The sequence below is a fragment of the Stenella coeruleoalba genome (assembly GCF_951394435.1).
Source record: "Stenella coeruleoalba genome assembly, chromosome: 10".
Taxonomy (NCBI): Eukaryota; Metazoa; Chordata; class Mammalia; order Artiodactyla; family Delphinidae; genus Stenella; species Stenella coeruleoalba.
In genome coordinates this window covers 50,007,242-50,028,148 of record NC_137156.1, presented here as the reverse complement: position 1 = coordinate 50,028,148, position 20,907 = coordinate 50,007,242, and the positions used below count along the sequence as shown (strand labels likewise).

General features: G+C 37.1%; 1 protein-coding gene across 3 annotated transcripts in view; it reads right to left on the bottom strand.

Annotated features, from left to right (window-relative positions):
• Window positions 1-20,907, bottom strand: part of RBMS3 (RNA binding motif single stranded interacting protein 3) — a 1,083,479-nt gene that overhangs the window by 804,634 nt on the left and 257,938 nt on the right. For all 3 annotated transcript variants that reach the window (XM_079935204.1, XM_079935208.1, XM_079935207.1), the window contains exon 2: window positions 16,420-16,593. In XM_079935204.1, the coding sequence (XP_079791330.1) occupies window positions 16,420-16,545 (126 nt within the window). In that variant the 5' untranslated portion in view covers window positions 16,546-16,593. The remainder of the gene's footprint in view (window positions 1-16,419; window positions 16,594-20,907) is intronic.

Here is a 20,907-nt window from a genome sequence, read left to right as displayed (position 1 = left end):
ATCACTTCTGTCACATTCTGTCTGGTAGAAGTGAGTCACAAAGGCCAGATTCAGGAAGAGGGCACTTAGATGCCACTTCTTGGTGAGAGAATGGCAGTGTCACATAGCATAAAAACACGTGGGATGGATGGTATTATTGCAGCCATCTTGGCATATAGAAACGTGCACCCTACTTCCAGACTTTGTATTAAGACAGTCAATATGTATCTCTCTCTTTGAAGTCACTGCCAGCTGGATACTGTTATCTTCAGCAGAAGTACCTTAACTGATAAAATTCCTTACCCCAACTTCAATGAAGGTAACCGTGTTACTATTTGTTTTGTATATTCAGTCTTGTAGGAGATTTTATGAGTGTGGGGAGACCCATAGCATTAGAAGTGATGAAATGTGAGAGATACAGATGTGTAGAGATATGCAATCTCTTGGCCTTTGGAACAGCTGGGCCAGGTTGGAGGCTGAGCCCTGAGCTGTGAGAGGCTTCACTCACTGTGAACAGGCTCCATGACATGAAAAAAAGTTTAGAAAAAATTACTGTTGAGTAGTGGTCTTCAAACTCTGTTAACGTGTCCCTAGAAGAATTCTGAAAACTTCCATACCTTCTTTCCCATTTTTAAGTTATCTAAAAGCTTAAATGAGCTTTCACTATGAGCTTAAATAATTGCACAGAGATACACAGACAGCTGGGGAAGACTAGAAGCCCCATTGGTTTAGGGAGCCTGATTACTCATCACATGAGGTGTCTCCTTCGTTGGCGCCCCTCTGGGATATTTTCACACCCTGAGGGAATAGACCAAAGTAAGGTTTATGTGCAAAGAACATGCTTTCCTTTGTAAAGGGCTGTGGTAGGGAGACCATATATCTTCTCAAGTTGAATATTTTTGAGAGTAAAAGGGAACACTGTTAATAACGACTCTAAGGAAAAAGCATAAACCAGGAAAATCAGGATAGTGACCCTAGTTATTGGAATACTAGTAAGTTATAGGGCAAGCCAGTTTACAAAAGAAAATTCATGGAAACTGAAGAGCTGGTCATTATTTCACTGAAAACTGTCCATTTTCAGTACTCTTTGAAATGTTTTCCATTTATTTCCAAAGTTGGTGGGTTGTGTTGAAACATAGAAGTCCTTATATAGGAGAAAGGAAACTTGCCATCTTTTCTAATGCCTTCTATAATCCTCCCAAAGAAATGCTGTCCTTGCCCATGGCAGGTCTGGGTTCAGGGAGCAGCTAATAAGGCAACTGGGTGCCATGGACATAGATAGTGAATAAATACATTCATTGTGGGATAATGTTCTTTCTGACAGGTTTGAGAAACCCTTGTTTTATTTGACAGCTTAACTCCTGATGGAAGGCCGTTGTCCCTGGGCTTTGCAAATAAGTTTCTAGAGAGGGAATCTCCTGGAAACTTATTCAAGAACTAAAAGAGAGAGTCCCCTAGCAAGACAGTGCTGTGGTACCTCCCCTTTTCCTGGCAGGATTTTTTCTAGAAAGCGAAACCCAGCGCCCACTCTTCCTCTCCTACCCGTCTGCTCTTCTCTTGAGAGAGACAGGGCCTCAGCAGCGGCCTTCACAGCTTCCTGGCAGCATCAGCCCCCAGGCACACGCCCACTACTTTTTAATTCACTTTACCTCTTTTTTTCTTTAGCTGTTTCTGCTTTGTCTCCATTACTAGCTGAGTTGCACCTGGTCACTGCCTCATGATTGGCACAAAGAGAAAATAACACACAGGATCCTGGCCTCAGCAATGAGGATCAAATACTCCCCACCTACTTTTTATCTCTTCCCACTTCCCGTCTGCATCTCTCCATCTCCCCAGGATCACCCAAACGATGACACCATTTCAGGTATGGGAAGAGAAAGGTGCAAGTTAGGAGCAGAGGCAGGGGTCATGGAGAGCTCAGCTCGCATGAAAGGCAGCCCAGCAAATCCCCTTCTTTTATGATTAGCATGATCCCAAGTCACTTAATGGCTATCGGTTCATAGGAAGTTGCTGGAAATTTGATGTAATTCCCCATGTCAAGTCATAAAGCCAACAGGGTTACCATTCAGCTGCTGACCAAAGAATCAAATGAAAGGTCAAAACCAGCACCCTAGTCTACTATTTGGAAATTACTGGAATAATTTTACAAATGAAATGTATTAGAAATAATAAGACTAGGTAAGAAATATACATGATATATCATTTTAACTTCCTTAGTCAATAAAGATAGTATGTTATATTTAATAGTTGACTTATCAATTATATTATTATACTACTCAAATATTTTGAATATTAGTTTTTGCCACTTTATATCCCAAGTTGAAGAGGCTACCCTAGATGTCTGGATATGTTTTCTTCATTTGCGTGGTTTTCTTTTTCTTTTACTAGTGCAATGGATTAAATGTTAGTAGAGTTTTAATCACCTTGCCTTCACATTTTCTTTTAGGATCTATAATGGAGTGGCTATCATCTTATTTTATAAGTGGAAAAACAGTGGGTTCAGAACAATCAAATGTATGCCAGTGAGTTTCAATAATTTTGAATTTCCATAGAATATCCATTTCAGTCCTCTACTCCTCAAAAAACCCCTCTCACATCATGTCCCTCAGTGAAAAGTCTCATCAATTTCAGGAAGCTCTGAATAATTACCTAATGGCTCAGAATTAGCCACTGAATCACTGGGTAGTATTGTGGTAGCTGAAAAATAGTCCACGTTCACAACCAAATCCCTGGAAACTGTGAGTGTTATTTTTTTTTTATAATTTTTAAATTTATTTATATTTTTATATAGCAGGTTCTTATTAGTCATCAATTTTATACACATCAGTGTATACATGTCAATCCCAATTGCCCAATTCATCACACCACCACCACCACCCCTGCCACTTTCCCCCTTTGGTGTCCATACGGTTCTTCTCTACATCTGTGTCTCAATTTCTGCCCTGCAAACCGGTTCCTCTGTACCATTTTACTAGGTTCCAAATATATGTGTTAATATATGATCTTTGTTTTTCTCTCTCTGACTTACTTCACTCTGTATGACAGTCTCTAGATCCATCCACGTCTCAACAAATGACTCAATTTCATTCCTTTTTATGGCTGAGTAATATTCTATTGTATATATGTACCATTCATCTGTTGATGGGCATTTAGGTTGCTTCCATGACCTGGCTATTGTAAATAGTGCTGCAATGAACATTGGGGTGCATGTTTCTTTTTGAATTATAGTTTTCTCTGGGTATGTGCCCAGTAGTGGGGTTGCTGGATCGTATGGTAATTCTATTTTTAGGTTTTTAAGGAACCTCCATACTGTTCTCCATAGTGGCTGTATCAATTTACATCCACACCAACAGTGCAAGAGGGTTCCCTTTTCTCCACACCCTCTCCAGCATTTGTTGTTTGTAGATTTTCTGATGATGCCCATTCTAACTGGTGTGAGGTGATACCTCACTGTAGTTTTGAATTGCATTCCCATTTTTGGATGGGGTTGTTTGCTTTTTAAATATTGAGCTCCATGAGCTGTTTATATATTTTGGAGATTAATCCTTTGTCCATTGATTCGTTTGCAAATATTTTCTCCCATTCTAAGAGCTGTCTTTTCGTCTTGTTTATGGTTTCCTTTGTTGTGCAAAAGCTTTTAAGTTTCATTAGGTCCCATTTGTTTATTTTTGTTTTTATTTCCATTCTCTAGGAGGTAGATCAAAAAAGATCTTTCTGTGATTTATGTCAGTGTTCTTCCTATGTTTTCCTCTAATAGTTTTAAAGTGTCCAGTCTTACATTTAGGTCTCTAATCCATTTTGAGTTTATTTTTGTGTGTGGTGTTAGGGAGTGTTCTAATTTCATTCTTTTACATGTAGCTGTCCAGTTTTCCCAGCACCACTTATTGAAGAGACTGTCTTTTCTCCATTGTGTATCCTTGCCTCCTATGTCATAGATTAGTTGACCATAGGTGTGTGGGTTTATCTTTGGGCTTTCTATCTTGTTCCATTGATCTATGTTTCTGTTTTTGTGCCAGTACCATATTGTCTTGATTACTGTAGCTTTGTAGTATAGTCTGAAGTCAGGGAGACAGATTTCTCTAGCTCTGCTTCTTTCCCTCAAGACTGCTTTGGCTATTCGGGGTCTTTTGTGTCTCCATACAAATTTTAATATTTTGGTACTAGTTCCGTAAAAAATGCCATTGGTAAGTTGATAGGTATTGATTGAATCTGTAGATTGCTTTGGGTAGTATAGTCATTTTCACAATATTGATTCTTCCAATCCAAGAACATGGTATATCTCTCCATTTATTTCTATCATCTTTAATTTCTTTCATCAGTGTCTTATAATTTTCTGCATACAGGTCTTTTGTCTCCCTAGGTAGGTTAATTCCTAGGTATTTTATTCTTTTTGCTGCAATGGTAAATTGGAGTGTTTCCTACATTTCTCTTTCAGATTTTTCATCATTAGTGTATAGGAATAGAAGAGATTTCTGTGCATTAATTTTGTATCCTGCAACCTTACCAAATTTATTGATTAGCTTTAGTAGTTTTCTGGTGGCATCTTCAGGATTCCATATGTATAGTATCATGTCATCTGCAAAGTGACAGTTTGACTTCTTCTTTTCCACTTTGTATTCCTTTTATTTCTTTTTCTTCTCTGATTGCCGTGGCTAGGACTTCCAAAACTAGTTGAATAATAGCGGCGAGAGTTGACATCCTTGTGTTGTTCCTGATCTTAGAGGAAATGTTTTCAGTTTTTCACCATTGAGAATGATGTTTGCAGTGGGTTTGTTGTATATGGGCTTTATTATGTTGAGGTAGGTTCCCTCTATGCCCACTTTCTGGAGAGTTTTTATCATAAATGGATGATGAATTTTGTCAAAAGCTTTTTCTGCATGTATTGAGATGGTGACATGGTTTTTATTCTTCAATTTTTAATATGGTGTATCACATTGATTAATTTGCGTATATTGAAGAACCCTTGCATCTCTGGGGTAAATCCCACTTGATCATGGTGTATGATCCTTTTAATGTGTTTTTGGATTCTGTTTGCTAGTATTTTGTTGAGGATTTTTGCATCTATATTCATCAGTGATATTGGACTGTAATTTTCTTTTTTTATAGTATCTTTGTCTGGTTTGGGTATCAGGGTGATGGTGGCCTCATAGAATGAGTTTGGGAGTTTTCCTTCCTCTGCAATTTTTTGTAAGAGTTTGGGAAGGATGGGTGTTACCTCTTCTCTTCTCTAAATGTTTGATAGAATTCACCTGTGAAGCTATCTGGTCCTGGACTTCTGTTTGTTGGAAGATTTTTAATCCCAGTTTCAATTTCATTACTTGTGATTGGTCTGTTCATATTTTCTATTTCTTCCTGGTTCAGTCTTGGAAGGTTATACCTTTCTAAGAATTTGTCCATTTCTTCCATGTTGTCCATTTTATTGGCATAAAGTTGCTTGTAGCAGTCTCTTAGGATGCTTTGTATTTCTGCGGTGTCTGTTGTAACTTCTCCTTTTTCATTTGTAATTTTATGGATTTGAGTCCTCTCCCTCTTTTTCATGATTAGTTGGCCAATAGTTTATCAATTTTGTTTATCTTCTCAAAGAACCAGCTTTTAGTTTTATTGATCTTTGCTATTGTTTTCTTTGTTTCTATTTCATTTATTTCTGCTCTGATCTTTACGATTTCTTTCCTTCTGCTAACTTTGGGTTTTGTTTGTTCTTCTTTCTCTAGTTCCTTTAGGTGTAACGTTAGATTGTTTATTTGAGATTTTTCTTGTTTCTACAGGTAGGCTTGTATAGCTATAAACTTCCTTCTTAGAAGTGCTTTTGCAGCTTCCCATAGGTTTTGGATTGCTGTGTTTTCATTGTCATTTGTCTCTAGGTAATATTTGATTACCTCTTTGATTTCTTCAGTAATCTCTTGGTTATTTAGTAATGTATTGTTTAACCTCCATGTGTTTGTGTTTTTTTCCCTGTAATTCATTTCTAATCTCACAGTGTTGTGGTCAGAAAAGATGCTTGATATGATTTCAATTTTCTTAGATTTACTGAGGCTTGATTTGTGACCCAAGATGTGATCTACCCTGGAGAATGTTCCATGCGTACTTGAGAAGAAAGTGTAATCTGCTGGTTTGGGATGGAATGTCCTGTAAATATCAGTTAAATCTATCTGGTCTATTGTGTCATTTAAAACTTCTGTTTCCTTATTTATTTTCATTTTGGATGATCTGTCCATTATGTAAGTGAGGTGTGAAAGTCCCCCACTATTACTGTGTTACTGTCAATCTCCTCTTTTATAGCAGTTGCCTTATGTATTGGGGTGCTCCTATGTTCGGAGCATATATACTTATAATTGTTATATCTTCTTCTTGAATTGATTCCTTGATCATTATGTAGTGTCCTTCCTTGTCTCTTGTAACAGTCTTTATTTTAAAGTCTATTTTATCTGATATGAGTATTGCTACTGCAGCTTTCTTTTGATTTCCATTTGCATGGAATATCTTTTTTTTTTTTTTTTGGCGGTACGCAGGCCTCTCACTGTTGTGGCCTCTTCCATTGTGGAGCACAAGCTCCAGATATGCAGGCCCAGTGGCCATGGCTCACAGGCCCAGCCGCTCTGTGGCATGTGGGATCTTCCCGGACCGGGGCATGAATCCATGTCCCTGCATCAGCAGGCGGACTCTCAACCACTGCGCCACCAGGAAAGCCCATGGAATATCTTTTTCCATTCCCTCACTTTCAGTCTGTATGTGTCTCTAGGTCTGAAGTGGGTCTCTTGTAGACAGCATATATATGGGTCTTGTTTTTGTATCCATTCAGCAAGCCTGTGTTTTTTGGTTGGAGTATTTAATCCATTCATGTTTAAGGTAATTATTGATATGTATGTTCCTATGACCATTTTCTTAATTGTTTTGGGTTTGTTTTTGTAGGTCGTTTTCTTCTCTTGTGTTTCCTACTTAAAGAAGTTCCTTTAGCATTTGTTGTAGGGCTGGTTTGGTGGTGCTGAATTCTCTCAGCTTTTGCTTGTCTGTAAAGCTTTTGATTTCTCCATCTAATCTGAGTGAGATCCTTGCCAGGTAGAGTAATCTTGGTTGTAGGTTCTTCCTTTTCATCACTTTAAGTATATCATGTCACTCCCTTCTGGCTTGCAGAGTTCTGCTGAGAAATCATCTGTTAACCTTATGGGAGTTCCCTTGTATATTATTTGTCATTTTTCCCTTGCTGCTTTCAATAATTTTTCTTTAATTTTTGCCAATTTGATTACTATGTGTCTCCATGTGTTTCTCCTTGGGTCTATCCTGTATGGGACTCGCTGTACTTCCTGGACCTGGGTGGCTATTTCCTTTCCAATGTTAGGGAAGTTTTCGACTATAATCTCTTCAAATATTGTCTAGGGTCCTTTCTCTCTCTCTTCTCCTTCTGCGACCCCTATAATGTGAATGTTGTTGTGTTCAATGTTGTCCCAGAGGTCTCTTAGGCTGTCTTCCTTTCTTTTCATTCTTTTTTCTTTATTCTGTTCTGCAGCAGTGAATTCCACCATTCTGTCTTCCAGGTCACTTATCCATGCTTCTGCCTCAGTTATTCTGCTACTGATTTCTTCTAGTGTAGTTTTCATTTCGGTTATTGTATTGTTCATCTCTGTTTGTTTGTTCTTTAATTCTTCTAGTTCTTTGTTAAACATTTCTTGCATCTTCTCGATCTTTGCCTCCATTCTTTTTCTGAGGTCCTGGGTCATCTTCACTATCATTATTCTGAATTCTTTTTCTGGATGGTTGCCTATCTCCACTTCATTTAGTTGTTTTCTGGGGTTTTATCTTGTTCCTTTATGTGGTACATAGCCCTCTGCCTTTTCATCTTGTCTATCTTGCTGTGAATGTGGTTTTTGTTCTACAGGCTTCAGAATTGTAGCTCTTGCTTCTGCTCTCTGCCCTCTAGTGAGTGTTACTTTATATGGCAAAAGAACTTTGCAGATGTCATTAAGTTAAGGATCTTTGGGTGGGGAGATTACTGGATTATGTGGGTGGGCTCTTAAGTGTAATCATAAGCATCCTTATAAGAGAGAAGCAGAGAGAGATCGGACTACAGAGAAGGCAGAGTGAAGATGAAGTAGAAATAGGTTTGAAGATGCTGTGATGCTGGCCTTCGTGATGAAAGAATGGCCCACGAGCCAAGGTGTACAAGGAATGTAGTTCTAGAAGCTGAAAAAGGCAAGGAATAGAGTCTCCCCTAGAAGATCCTGAGGGAGTGCAGCCTTGCCAACAGCTGATTTCAGCTCAGGGAAACCCATTTCAGACACTTAACCTCCAGAACTGTGAAAGAGTAAATGTGCATTGTTTAAAGCTCCCAGGTTTATGGTAATTTGTTACAGCAGCCATAGGAAACAAATGCAGTGATGTACAACAGAACTTTCTTGGTCAGGGAGAGGCCTAACTATATTCTGAGATTTCTATGGGCTACTGATACGAAGTTAACTAACCAGGCACTCATGGGGTGTCAGAATTCCTCTGTAGCAGGAGAACAAAACATCTACTGACTGCAAAAACATCTCACTGGCCGACACCCTTGTAACCCTAGTAACCCCAGGAAACTAAAGAGCTGGAAGTCTTCAATTAAGCCAGTAACTTAAGAAAAAGGGCCAGAATCTCACAAGGGAGACAGAACATTTACATCTTCATTAAAGGCTACTAAGTTATATGACTCAAGAAAGTCACTGGCAATCTCTTCAGATCAGAATTCCATTTCTGTGGTTTCAACCACAAAACCTCTGTGGATCTTACACTACATGGCAACTGTGGGATCTACTGTCACATTTTGGAAGCTAAATTATTTCTCCAGTATTTTGACTTGCAACAGGGACCCAAGTAAAAGTTATGAGGTGGTCAACATTTTTGTATGTTATCATAAGTCAGCTCTCCAAGTTTTCCTATACTGGGCATCTGGTTTATTATCAGATGATATCATTCCTTTTATAAGGCGGTAGCAGAGCTAAATGGGCACTGATCTTGGAGTCAAGAGGTTAATGCCATCTGATTAGGCAGGGGAGGAAGACACAAAAGGAAAGTTTAAATGCTGAAATAATGGAAGAATGTCCAGTAGGCTTTAAAATTGATACTTAGAGTATCCCTGAAATCAGAAGTACAACACCCATGACTATTTTTTTAAATATTTTCTAATCTTTTGCTTCTACTTTCCATACTTGACTCACTTTACTCTCAGTGGTGTAACAAAAGAAAGTATCAGTTTCTGGATTTTGAAGCATAAAAAAATGGCTAGACATCCTGTAATTATCCCAGTAGTTTCCAAGAATAACACCTATTCTTTATTCCAAGCCCCAGACCTAAAACTGAATATCTTATAAATACAAGTACCTCTCTGAGGAGTAGAGAGGTGTATGCACATTTAAATTAAATGATTAAAAAGAGTTTTATCTGAGGTACAACTATGGGATTGTTCTCAATATGTAAATAAAGACTAAAGGTAAGGAGTATAATACATATAATCCAACGTTTAAGAATGCAGGTTACAGACTAGACTGCCATATTTGAATCTCAAGCCCCACTACTAGCTGTATAACTCTGGGTGAGATGTTAATTTTTCTAAGCTTTATTTCACTAATCTTTAAAACGATGATAATAATAGTACCTACCTCCTAGGGCTATTTTGAATATATATACATATATAATACACATAAATGTGCTCAGTACAGAGCTTGAAAAATATTAAATGCTCAATAAATGTCAACTACTTATAGATGGCCTTGAGACCAATAAGAATATGAATTGAAATAGCACATTAAATTATAATTTGTCATAATCTTGTTTGACAAATAATGACTGAAGGGAAAAAGCTAAGGAGACATTTTAGATATGCAACTGGTTACTAAAAAAAATTTTATGTAATATATATACACCTTGTTTTTTATTACTATGAAAACAAGTTGCATATATTTTGAACACCAAAAAGATCAAAGGATATATAAGAAAAAGTCCTCCTCTTACTGCAGAACTTCAATTCCATTCTACAGAAGTAACCCCACACACGTACACAGACATGCACATATGCATTTGTGTGTGTATATGTAATATTATCCCAGTTTGACTCCCTGATTTCCTTCTTTTTCCGCTACCAGAAATTCTTTACCCAGCAGCCAGAGTGAGCCCTAAAATATACTATATTATGTCATTTAATTTCCTTGTTTCAAACACTCCAATGGTTTCCCATCAGACTTAAACAAAATACGAACTCCCTCTGCATTACAAAGAGTTGTGCGCTCTGGCCGCTGCCTCTCCTTTAGACCTTACCATCTTCCATCCTTCCCAGACCAAGCTCGGGGCACACTGGCTCCCCCTGGATGCAGAACATTCAGGCTCAGTCTGGCCTCAAGTCCTTCACTCTGTTTCCTCTGCTTGGTATGCTCTTCCTCATGATCTCTGCATAGTTCTATCTCTTGTTTTATTCAGATCTCAGAGGAAACCTGGCTCCAGCTGAGGACTTGCTGACAATACAATCCACAGAGCCACCTGGTCCTTCTCCAACATCTCAAGCTATTTTGAGTCTCTGCATAACATTGAACACTGCTGTATATTTTTCTGGTTTGTTTGCTTCTTTTTATTTATTCATATGTTTATTTGTGTAGTTGCCAGCTTCCCTATTCCCTAGAACAGAAGCTCCCTGAGAGCAAGACTTGATCTTTTTCATTCCTGTGCTTCTTTCACCTGGAAGAACTCTGGAATTCAATAAATGCCTAATCATGCTTCAGATATTTTTGAAAGAATGGATGAAGGAAAATGAATGAGGTTTGTTTAGGTTCTTTTCCCAAGTACTTGTAAAAATGTTGCTAGCATCATACTTAGGCATACATCTTGTACATGTCAGTTAATTGCCAAAAGTTTAATTATTGAGTCAAAGCTATGTGCAATTTAAATTTTCATAGTTTTTCCAAATCGCCTTTGAACAAAGTTATACCAATTTATATGATGAGTGGATACCTTGAGTCTTCTCTTAAGTGACTTTATGTCACAATATTGGAGACAAATTATCTCAATTTGGGATAAAGCTTGGGACACTATGATTTCATAACCTTGCAATGCAAAAAGGAGAGCCAAAGTGCAGAAGTCACAATGGCTCTTCTGAACACTGAAGAATACACATTTACTGATGATTAGAGGAATTAAAGTGAGAAGCATGCACACCTACTCTTAAAAAATTTTTTTTAATTGAAGTATAATTAACTTACAATATTATATGTTTCAGGTGTACAACATACTGATTCAATAGATTATACTCCAAATAAAGTTATTATAAAATTTTGTCTATATCCTCTGTGCTGTATATTACATCCTTGTAACTTATTTCTTGTATACCTAGCAGTTTGTACCTCTTAATCCCCTTAAACTATCTTGCCCCTGCACTAATCCCTCTCCCCTCTGGTAGCCACTAGTTTGTTCTCTGTATCTGTGAGTCTGTTTCTGTTTTGTTTTATTTTTTAGATTTCACATATAAGTGAAAACATATAGTATTTGTCTTTCTCTGTCTGATTTATTTCACTAAGCATGATACCCTCCAGGTCCAGCTATGTTGTCACAAAGACAAAATTTCATTTTTTATGGATGAATAATAATCCATTGTTTGTGTGTATGTGTGTGTGTGTGTGCGTGTGTGTGTGTGTATATATATATATATCTCACATCTGTTGGTGGACACTTGGGTTGTTTCCATATCTTGGCTAAATAAGGCTGATATGAACATTAGGGTGCATACATCTTTTCAAATTAGCATTTTCCTTTTCTTCAGATAAATACCCAGGTATGGTATTGCTGAATCATATGGCAGTTTTATTTTTACTTTTTTGAGGAACCTCCATACTGTTTTCCATAGTGGTTGCACCAATTTACATTCTCACCAACAGTGTATGAGGGTTTACTTTTCTCCACATCTTTGTCAACACTTGTTATTTGTTATCTTTGATGATAACCACTCTGATAGGTGTGAGCTGATATCTCATTGTGGTTTTGAGTTGCATTTCTCTGATTATTAGTGATGTTGAGCACCTTTTCATGTGCCTATTGTCCATCTGTATGTGTTTTTTTTTTTTTGGCCATGGCATGTGACTTGTGGGATCTTAGTTCCCCAACCAGGGATTCAACCTGTGCCCTCTGCAATGGAAGCACAGAACCCTAAGCACTGGACCACCAGGGAATTCCATCTGTATGTGTTCTTTAGAAAAATGCCTATTCAGATCTTCTGCCCATTTTTAAATCAGGTTATTTTTTTGAAATATTGAGTTGTATGAGTTCTTTACATATTTTGGCTATTAACCCATATCAGACATATAGTTTGCAAACATCTTCTCCCATTCAGTAAGTTTTTCTTTTCATTTTGTTGATAGTTTCTTCACTGTGCAAAACCTTTTTAGCTTCATGTAGTCTCATTTATTTAGTTTTGCTTCTGTTTCCTTTGACTAAGTAGACATATACAAAAAATATTGCTAAGACCCATGTCAAAGAGTGTACTACCTAGGTTTTTCTTCTAGGATTTTTATGGTTTCAGGTCTTACATTTATGTCTTTCATCCACTTTGAATTTATTTTTGTATATGGTGTGAGAAAGAAGTGCAATTTGATTCTTTTGCCTGTAGCTGTCCAGTTTTCCCAGCACCACTTGTTGAAGAGACTGTCTTTTCCCCACTGTATGTTCTTGCTTCCTTTGTCATGGAGTAACTGACCATATGTGTGTGGGTTTATATCTGGGTTCTCTATTCTGTTCCATTGATCCATGTGTCTGTTTTTGTGCCAATACCATACTATTTTGATGACTGTAGCTTTGTAGTATAGTCTGTTACAGAATGGGATAGCTCTAGCTTTGTTCTTTTTTCTCAAGATTACTTTGGCTATTCAGGGTCTTTTATGATTCCATAGAAATTTTAAGATTATTAGTTCTAGTTCTGTGAAAAATGTCATGGGTATTTTGTTAGGGATTACATTAAATCTGTAGATTGCTTTGGGTAGTATGGACATAACAGTATTAATTCTTCCAGTCCATGAACACAGGATACCTTTCCATTTATTCGCATTGTTTCAACTTTCTTCATCAATGTTTTATAGTTTTCACAGTACAGGTCTTTTACCTCCTTGGTTAAATTCATTCCTAGGTATTTCATTATTCTGATGCATTTGTAAATGGGATTGTTTTCTTGAATTCTCTTTCTGATAGTTCATTATTAGTGTATACAAATGCAAGAGATTTCTGTATATTAATTGTGTATCCTGCAACTTTACTGAATTCATTAATAGTTCTAATAGCTTTTGGTGGAGTCTTTAGGGTTTTTTACATATTTGTCATCTGCAAACAGTGAACGTTTTCCTTCTTCCTTTCCAATTTGGATGACTTTTATTTCTTTTTCTTGTCTGACTGACATGGTTAGGATTTCCAATACTATGTTAAATAGAAATGGTGAGAGTGGGCGTCTTTGTCTTATTCCTGATCTTAGAGGAAAAGCTTTCAACTTTTCACCACTGAGTATGATGTTAACTGTGAGTTTGTCATAAATGGCCTTCTGGTGAGGTATGTTCCCTCTACCTAACTTCATTGAGAATTTTTATCATGAATGGATGTTGAATTTTATCAAACTCTTTTTCTGTATCTATAGAGAATGTCATGCGATTTTTATCCTTCACTTTGTTAATATGGCATATCACACTGATTGATTTGCAGATATTGAACTATCCTTACATCTCTGGAATACATCCCACTTGATCATGATGTATGATCCTTTTTATGGATTGTTGAATTTGGTTTGCTAATATTTTGCTGAGTATTTTTACATCTATGTGCATCAGGGATATTGGCTTTTAATTTTCTTTTTTTTTTTTTTTTAGTGTCTTTGTCTAGTTTTTGTATCAGGGTAGTGCTGGCCTTGTACAATGAGTTTGGAAAGGTTCCATCTTCTTCAATTTTTTGGAATAGTTTGAAAAGCATAGGTATTAACTCTTTTCAATTGTCTGGTAAAATTCCCCTGTGAAGCTGTTCAGTCCTAGACTTTTGTTTGTTGGAAGTTTTTTGATTACTGATTCAACATCAAAACTAGTCATCAGTCTGTTCAGTTTTTCTATTTCTTCCTGACTCAGTCTTAGAAAATTGTATTTTTCTAGGAATTTATCCATTTCTTCTAGGTTGTCCAATTTGTTGGCATATAATTGTTTATAGTATTCTCTTATGATTGTTTGTATTTCTGTGATATTGGTTTAACTTCTCCTTTTTCATTTCTAATTTTGTTTATCTGAGCCCTAAGCTTTTTCTTAATGAGCCTGGCTCATCAATTTTGTTTATATTTTTAAAAAACAGCTATTAGTTTCATTGATTTTTTAATTATTTTTGTTGCTATTTTATCTCCTCTCTGATCTTTATTATTTTCTTATTTCTTCTGAATTTGGGCTTTGATTTTTCTTCTTTTGCTAATTCCTTTAGATGGAAAGTTAAGTTGTTTACTTGCAATTTTTCTTGTTTCTTGGGAATAGAAATAGACCTGTTTTATAAACTTCTGTCTTAAAACTGCTTTTTTGCATCCCATAGATTTTAGGAAGTTATGTGGTTATTTTCATTCATCTCAAGGTATGTTTTGATTTCCTCTTTGACTTCTTCATTGATCCATTGGTTTTTTATTAGCAAGTTGTTTAGCCTCCCCATGTTTGTGATTTTTCCCCACTTTTCTTCCTGTATTTGATTTCTAGTTTCCCACCCTTATGGTTGGAAACAATGCTTGATATAATTTCAATCTTAAATTTATTATGACTTTTTTTATGGCTTAGTATGTAATCTATCCTGGAGAACATTCCACATACACTTGAAAAGAATGTGTATTCTGTTGTTTTGGGGTGGAATATACAGTAGATATTTACTAAGTCCACCTGGTCTGATGTGTTACTTAAGGCCACTGTTTCCTTATTGATCTTCTGTTTGGATGACCTATCCATTGATGTAAGTGGGGTATTAAAGTTCCCTACTATTATTGTATTACAGTTAATTTCTCCCTTTATGTCTGGTAATATTTGCTTTATATATTTAGTTACTCCTGTATTAGGTGCATACATGTGATCACTATAGCCTCTTCTTGGATTGACCCTCTTTTCATTATATAATGCCTATTTTTGTCTTTTATTACAGACTTTGCTTTAAAGTGTACTTGATCTGATATGAGTGTTGCTATCCTAGCTCTATTTTCTTTTCCATTTTAATGGAATATCTTTTTCCATACCTTCACTTTCAGTCTGTATGTGTCTTTAGCTCTGGAGTTTTTTTTTTTTTTGGTAGGCAGCATATTGATGGGGCTTATTTTTTTGTTTGTTTGTTTTTTGTTTGTTTTTTTTTATCCAATCAGCCACCCTATGTCTTTTTTGGATCATTTAGTCCATTGACATTTAAAGTGCTTATTGATAGGTATGTATTTGTTGCCATTTTGTACTTGTTTTCTGGTTGTTTTTGTAGTTCTTCTCTGTTCTTTTTTCTTTTAGTCTCTTACCTTGTGATGTGATGATTTTCTTTAGTGTTATGTTTGGGTTCCTTTCTCTTTATTTATTTTGTGTGTGTATCTATTGTAGGTTTTTGATTTGTGGTTACCATAAAGTTCATATATATCAACCTATAACTATATCTGCTTGTTTTAAGTGGATATGGCTTGCTTTTAAAAGCCTCTCATTACCCAGGAGTCTTATGTTTATATTTTTAGCAGAAAACAGGTGTCTTTCTAATCAACATTCATCATAATTTTTCCAAGTGTGTAGGTGTAGTTTACAACAACAAAAATCTTAGTGTATGAGAATTGGATTGAGACTCAGAAAACAATGGCAAAAACAGGTATCCTGTTCAAAAAGATTCTCAAATTCCATGAGTTTCTCTCCACTAAATGTTTCTTTCTCTTGCCCTTTGAGTCATCTGTGCCAAGAACCTCAGAGTTCTGTGTAGTAGTAACTGGAAAATACCCTACTAAGTAATTTATATCTGTATGTTAATATCTGTTTAACTATATCAACAAGGCCACTGATGAAAGTGGGAGCCTACAGCCTCCACTGACTGTTCTGTGCCACTTTGAAAGACACCCTCTCCCCGTGTAAAAACAACCAACTAAATTCGTAAGCAACAGCCAGGAGAAAATAAAACCAGAGACCTACATACATTCAGCCTTCACACTAACACCATTCTGAAAATTCTGCCAACCTATTTCACCTAGAAATGACTTTAAATAAGACATCAATTTTCACCAAAAAATCATCCAAGCATGCCATTTAAATGCCTAAGATATTCTCCATTGCTCATCTTTTTTACTCAAGAGTAGCATACTCTTGCTTTAGAAGAGTTATAACATTGGAAATACTGCTCACTTAATAGAGAGATACCAACTCTGGATTCAAAATGTACCTGCATAAAGCATCCAATTTACTAAATACAGAAAAATCGAGTACTTACAGCAGGATGTCCAGTACAGTAGGTATAGCTGGCATGCGATTGATAGTGCAAGCTTGCTCTTGGAAAGGAGTATGTATTCCAGGCTGGTTGGTTGCTGTTCCACTGGGAGCTGAAGCCAGGACTCATGGTCACTCGAGACTTACTGGTTTGGTAGCTTCTCACTGTGGAGCTAGACTATCAAGAAAAAAGAAATGCAATGTAAAGACAGCTCTGTATAGAACCCAAGTCAGCTGTGTATAGCAGTGTGCATTCCCATGTATGATCAAGGCACAGGACTTGGCTGGTTAAAGGAAATGTGTGATTTCCTAAGAGGAGGCATAAAATGCTGTTCTGGTTAGTATAAAAGTGTTTTCTCACTATTAGAATTTTGATGATCACAAAGCACAAAGGCTCATTGAAATTAATCTTATTGAAAATAGTTTTTCTTAGTTGCAACATGTAACTCCATCCTCCAGGAATGAGATACACTTTACTGGTGACAGCAACGGTGATATTTTCAATTACATAAATATCCTTTCATTACAAGGTTCACCTTAGAAATTCACCATTAGTTTTATCTGAATTCAGTAAACAAATATCTTCATTTACAAGGGCTGGATCGAGGCACAGGTTGGTTCCTGACTCCAAATGGTCTTCAAATTCCATGAGGCTATGACTCTCCTGTGGGGCACATCAGCAGAAATCTGTACACATTTCAACATGTCACCATTCCACTACCTAATGACAGAAAAATGATGAAGGATTTGAAATCATCATTTACCCCCAGCTGGCCCAATGTAATTAAAAATAGAGGAACCGGAAAAAATCAATTTGTCAAATGTTAAATACATCTAGTTGTTCATAATTGTATATGGGGTAGAATGGACTGAAAACAAAATTCACTTGTGTCTTCTGTCCTTCTTTGTCCTCAGATGGCCATGGGATATAAAGCATATAATAGTTTCTTTTCAGAGAACACTTTCTATCATCAAATTGCAATAGCTACTTACCCAAGTAGCACAGTAACTTTCACAATAAATTCTATTTATAAATCTATGGGCACATGCCAACTCAATCACTGGGAAATGTGCTAATCTCATTGCCATTATATTCAGAAAACCTAATGGGGAAGAAACTTTTATCTGAGATTGTGTTTCCCATTGGGCTAGAATCTTTTTTTTTAATTAATTAATTTATTCATTTTTGGCTGCATTGGGTCTTTGTTGCTGCACATGGGCTTTCTCTAGTGGCGAGCGGGGGCTACTCTTCGTTGCGGTGTGCAGGCTTCTCATTGTGGTGGCTTCTCTTGTTGTGGAGCATGGGCTTTAGGTTCATGGGCTTCAGTAGTTGTGGCACACGGGCTCAGTAGTTGTGGCTCGTGGGCTCTAGAGCACAGGCTCAGTAATTGTAACGCACAGGCTTAGTTGCTCCGCGGCATGTGGGATCTTCCTGGACCAGGGCTTGAACCCATGTCCCCTGCATTGGCAGGCAGATTCTTAACCACTGCACCACCAGGGAAGCCCTGGGCTAGATTCTTATGCCATTAGATAGAGGAACAACTTTTCTGAAGACAGATTTGGGCATCTTAAAATAACCAAAAAAAAAAAAAATTAAGGACCTCAGCAATTCAAACGTAGTAGTCAGATCTATTTCTCTCACAATAGCTTCAAAATAGTTGGCAAGGGAAAAGTAAATTTAAATCAGTGATTTACTCACAGACAATTTAAAATATTTAAGGCAAAAATTGGAGAACCAATTAGCCTTGGTAAGGTAGACAGATTTACTTGACTGTCTGTATCCAGTCTCATCCCCATCATCACCCTAACCATGTGTGCTATCCAAGTGTTCAATATGTAATAGAGAAGAACAAATCTGACTCCATATTAGATCTGTTCTGTTGCCTGTGCTTAGTCATGCTGGCTCTGCACCTTTTGTAAAAGAATGTTGCCTATTACCTGAAATATATAGGATAGCCTATTCTCAGGGCTCTGATCTTTGAGTCAATTCATACAGAGATAAAAAGTTATAGAACAGAGAATAACATTTGTCTTGTTGGAGGTTTACAGGAACATCATGACCTGACCTATGTGGACAGCTGCAAGAACAAAGGATTCCTACACCAAGAAGTCTGCAATGACTAACCACGCCCCTCCTTCACCTTGCTTTTAAAAGTGCTTTGCTGAAACCCTTTGAGGAGTAAGGGGTTTTTTGGGCATGAGCCACCTGTTCTCCTTGCATGGCCCTGCAATAAAACTTTCTCTGCTCCAAACTCTGGTGTTTCAGTTTGTTTGGCCTCACTGTGCTTTGGACACACAAACTTGCATTTGGTAACAAATAGCTCAATGAGATGGGCAGGTGCAGCAGCACAAAAGCACAGACTATTGCACACCTCCTTAGAACAAACCTGTGCTGGAGCAGCAATAGTGGACTTCTATAAAATTAGGATATTTGTGCTTGGTTCTAGGTACAGAAGCTCCATATTCACATAAAAAGCCCGTATTATTTATTTTTTTTACACATATACAGTCACTTCAAAGACTAAATGAACCCACCCAAAAAACTGCCTTTGGCACTGAAAATGTCTTTGTTTCTGCATCTATGGACACTAAATCTAATCACTCTCACTAGGTCAGTTGATTCTATAGGTAGCTTCTTCAGACTAGACATGTTTAGGTACTTTATCTCTTTTCACATTTAGATTGGCTCAGGGATTTTTAAATTCATGGAGAAGCAGGCAGTATATGCATAAGTAAGTTTGGAAATATCCTCATCTCTTAGTTTAATTATGTTCCCAAATAACATCAGTCTCTACTCAGTGATTTTATTCATGGAGTCTTCCTCCTGCACATTCCTTTCTCTCGTTTTGCAAAGCTCATGCTCAAGTTACACCTGTATTTGCTCCCATTCCCCCATGATGCCTGTGGCTTTAGTGGCCCCTTGCCTTCCTGCTCTCACAAAGCTCTCACAGTGCTGCTCAAACACTGTAGCATGTGATTATGTTGTTTTGTATTGTTTCCTTACTATGTAAATTTCCGCTCACCAACCAGGCTGAGAGCCTAATGAGGTCAAGTTCATGTGTTGCCTTTTCTACAGCTCCAAGGAGTGTTTATCCTTCTGGGAGCCTCTAACCATTTGACCTGTGAAGCCTCTAACCATGTTTATCCCCTCACCATTGCAATCATCTTTCTCTTGGACTCCACAACCCTTCTGGCTATACCTTCTTCTCTCACCCCCTTGCTTCTCATTCTCTTTGTTTGCCCTAAATGTGGTCTTTTGCCAGGGCTTAATCCTCAGTCTGTGTTCTTCACTCTTTTAACTTCCTTCCTCTGTGATCTCATACATTATCAAAGCTTTAAAAAGATGATTCTCAGATATCATTTAACAGTACCAACTCTCTCCTAAATTCCAGTTCCAGATCTTAAAATATTTGTTGGATATAGAGGTATAACCCTTAAAAATCACCACAAAGGGACTCCCAAGTTGAAATTACAGTGTATAAAATTAAATGAATTCATTGTTTTACTCTAAAATTTTATCTTTTATAATTTTTAAGATTCTGTTAATATTCTGGCAATAGTTTGAAACCAACAGCCTTGAAACCTTAGAAAATCTTTGACTCATTTATCTGTCCTCCAAGTTCCATCATCAGTGTCACCAAATTCTATTGAATCTTTTCAGTAGTTATTGAATTGATGTTGCCCTTTCCATTCTCATTAGCGCTACGCATTTTTAGGGTTTTAACAGTTTATATCTGAGTCACTAAAACTACATCAAGAACCTTCTATCTTGAGCCTTGATTAACTGTCTACAATGACACTAGATTAGTTTTTTCTAGAAACCTACTTTATTGTATTACTTCCTGCTGAAAAAATGTTCAATGACTCCCCACTATCTATTAGACAAAGTCCAAACTTGCTAGTCTTTCATTTGAGATTCTAATTTGATCCTAAACAGCACTGCAAGTCTTATTTTTTTGTCCCTTTTCATATACTCTCAAGCTCCACGTAGATTGTAAATCCAAATGTGATTTGTACAACCATGCCATTGTTACAACCCATCTTCCTTCCTGTAATGTCTTCCCCTCCTCTCAGCTCACATTTCAATGATCCTACCAGACTCCACCTTTTCTGGAAAACCTATTCCAAGGCTCAGTCACTAGCCCATAGGGACGTTTCTTCTACCAGGCACCGATATTACTAATTTTCGATCGTATTCATCTGGTCCTTTCATTTGCGTGGGTACCCAGGAAATCAATGTCATAACTTCATGAGCATATCATCAAATCTCTTAGTCTTACATACAATTCTTATGTCCCAACATGCATCTTTCTGGAAATGTGTCTCATCTGTATTTCTCCGGAAGAGGATCGCAATGCAAGAACTTGAGTACAAGTAGTTCACTTTGGAAGCGATCCTAGAGAAAATCAGTCAGAGAATGGGAAATGTGACAGAGAGAGGATGAGCTGATAAGTTTACATCATTGAATAAGTGATTACTGTAGAGAACTAAG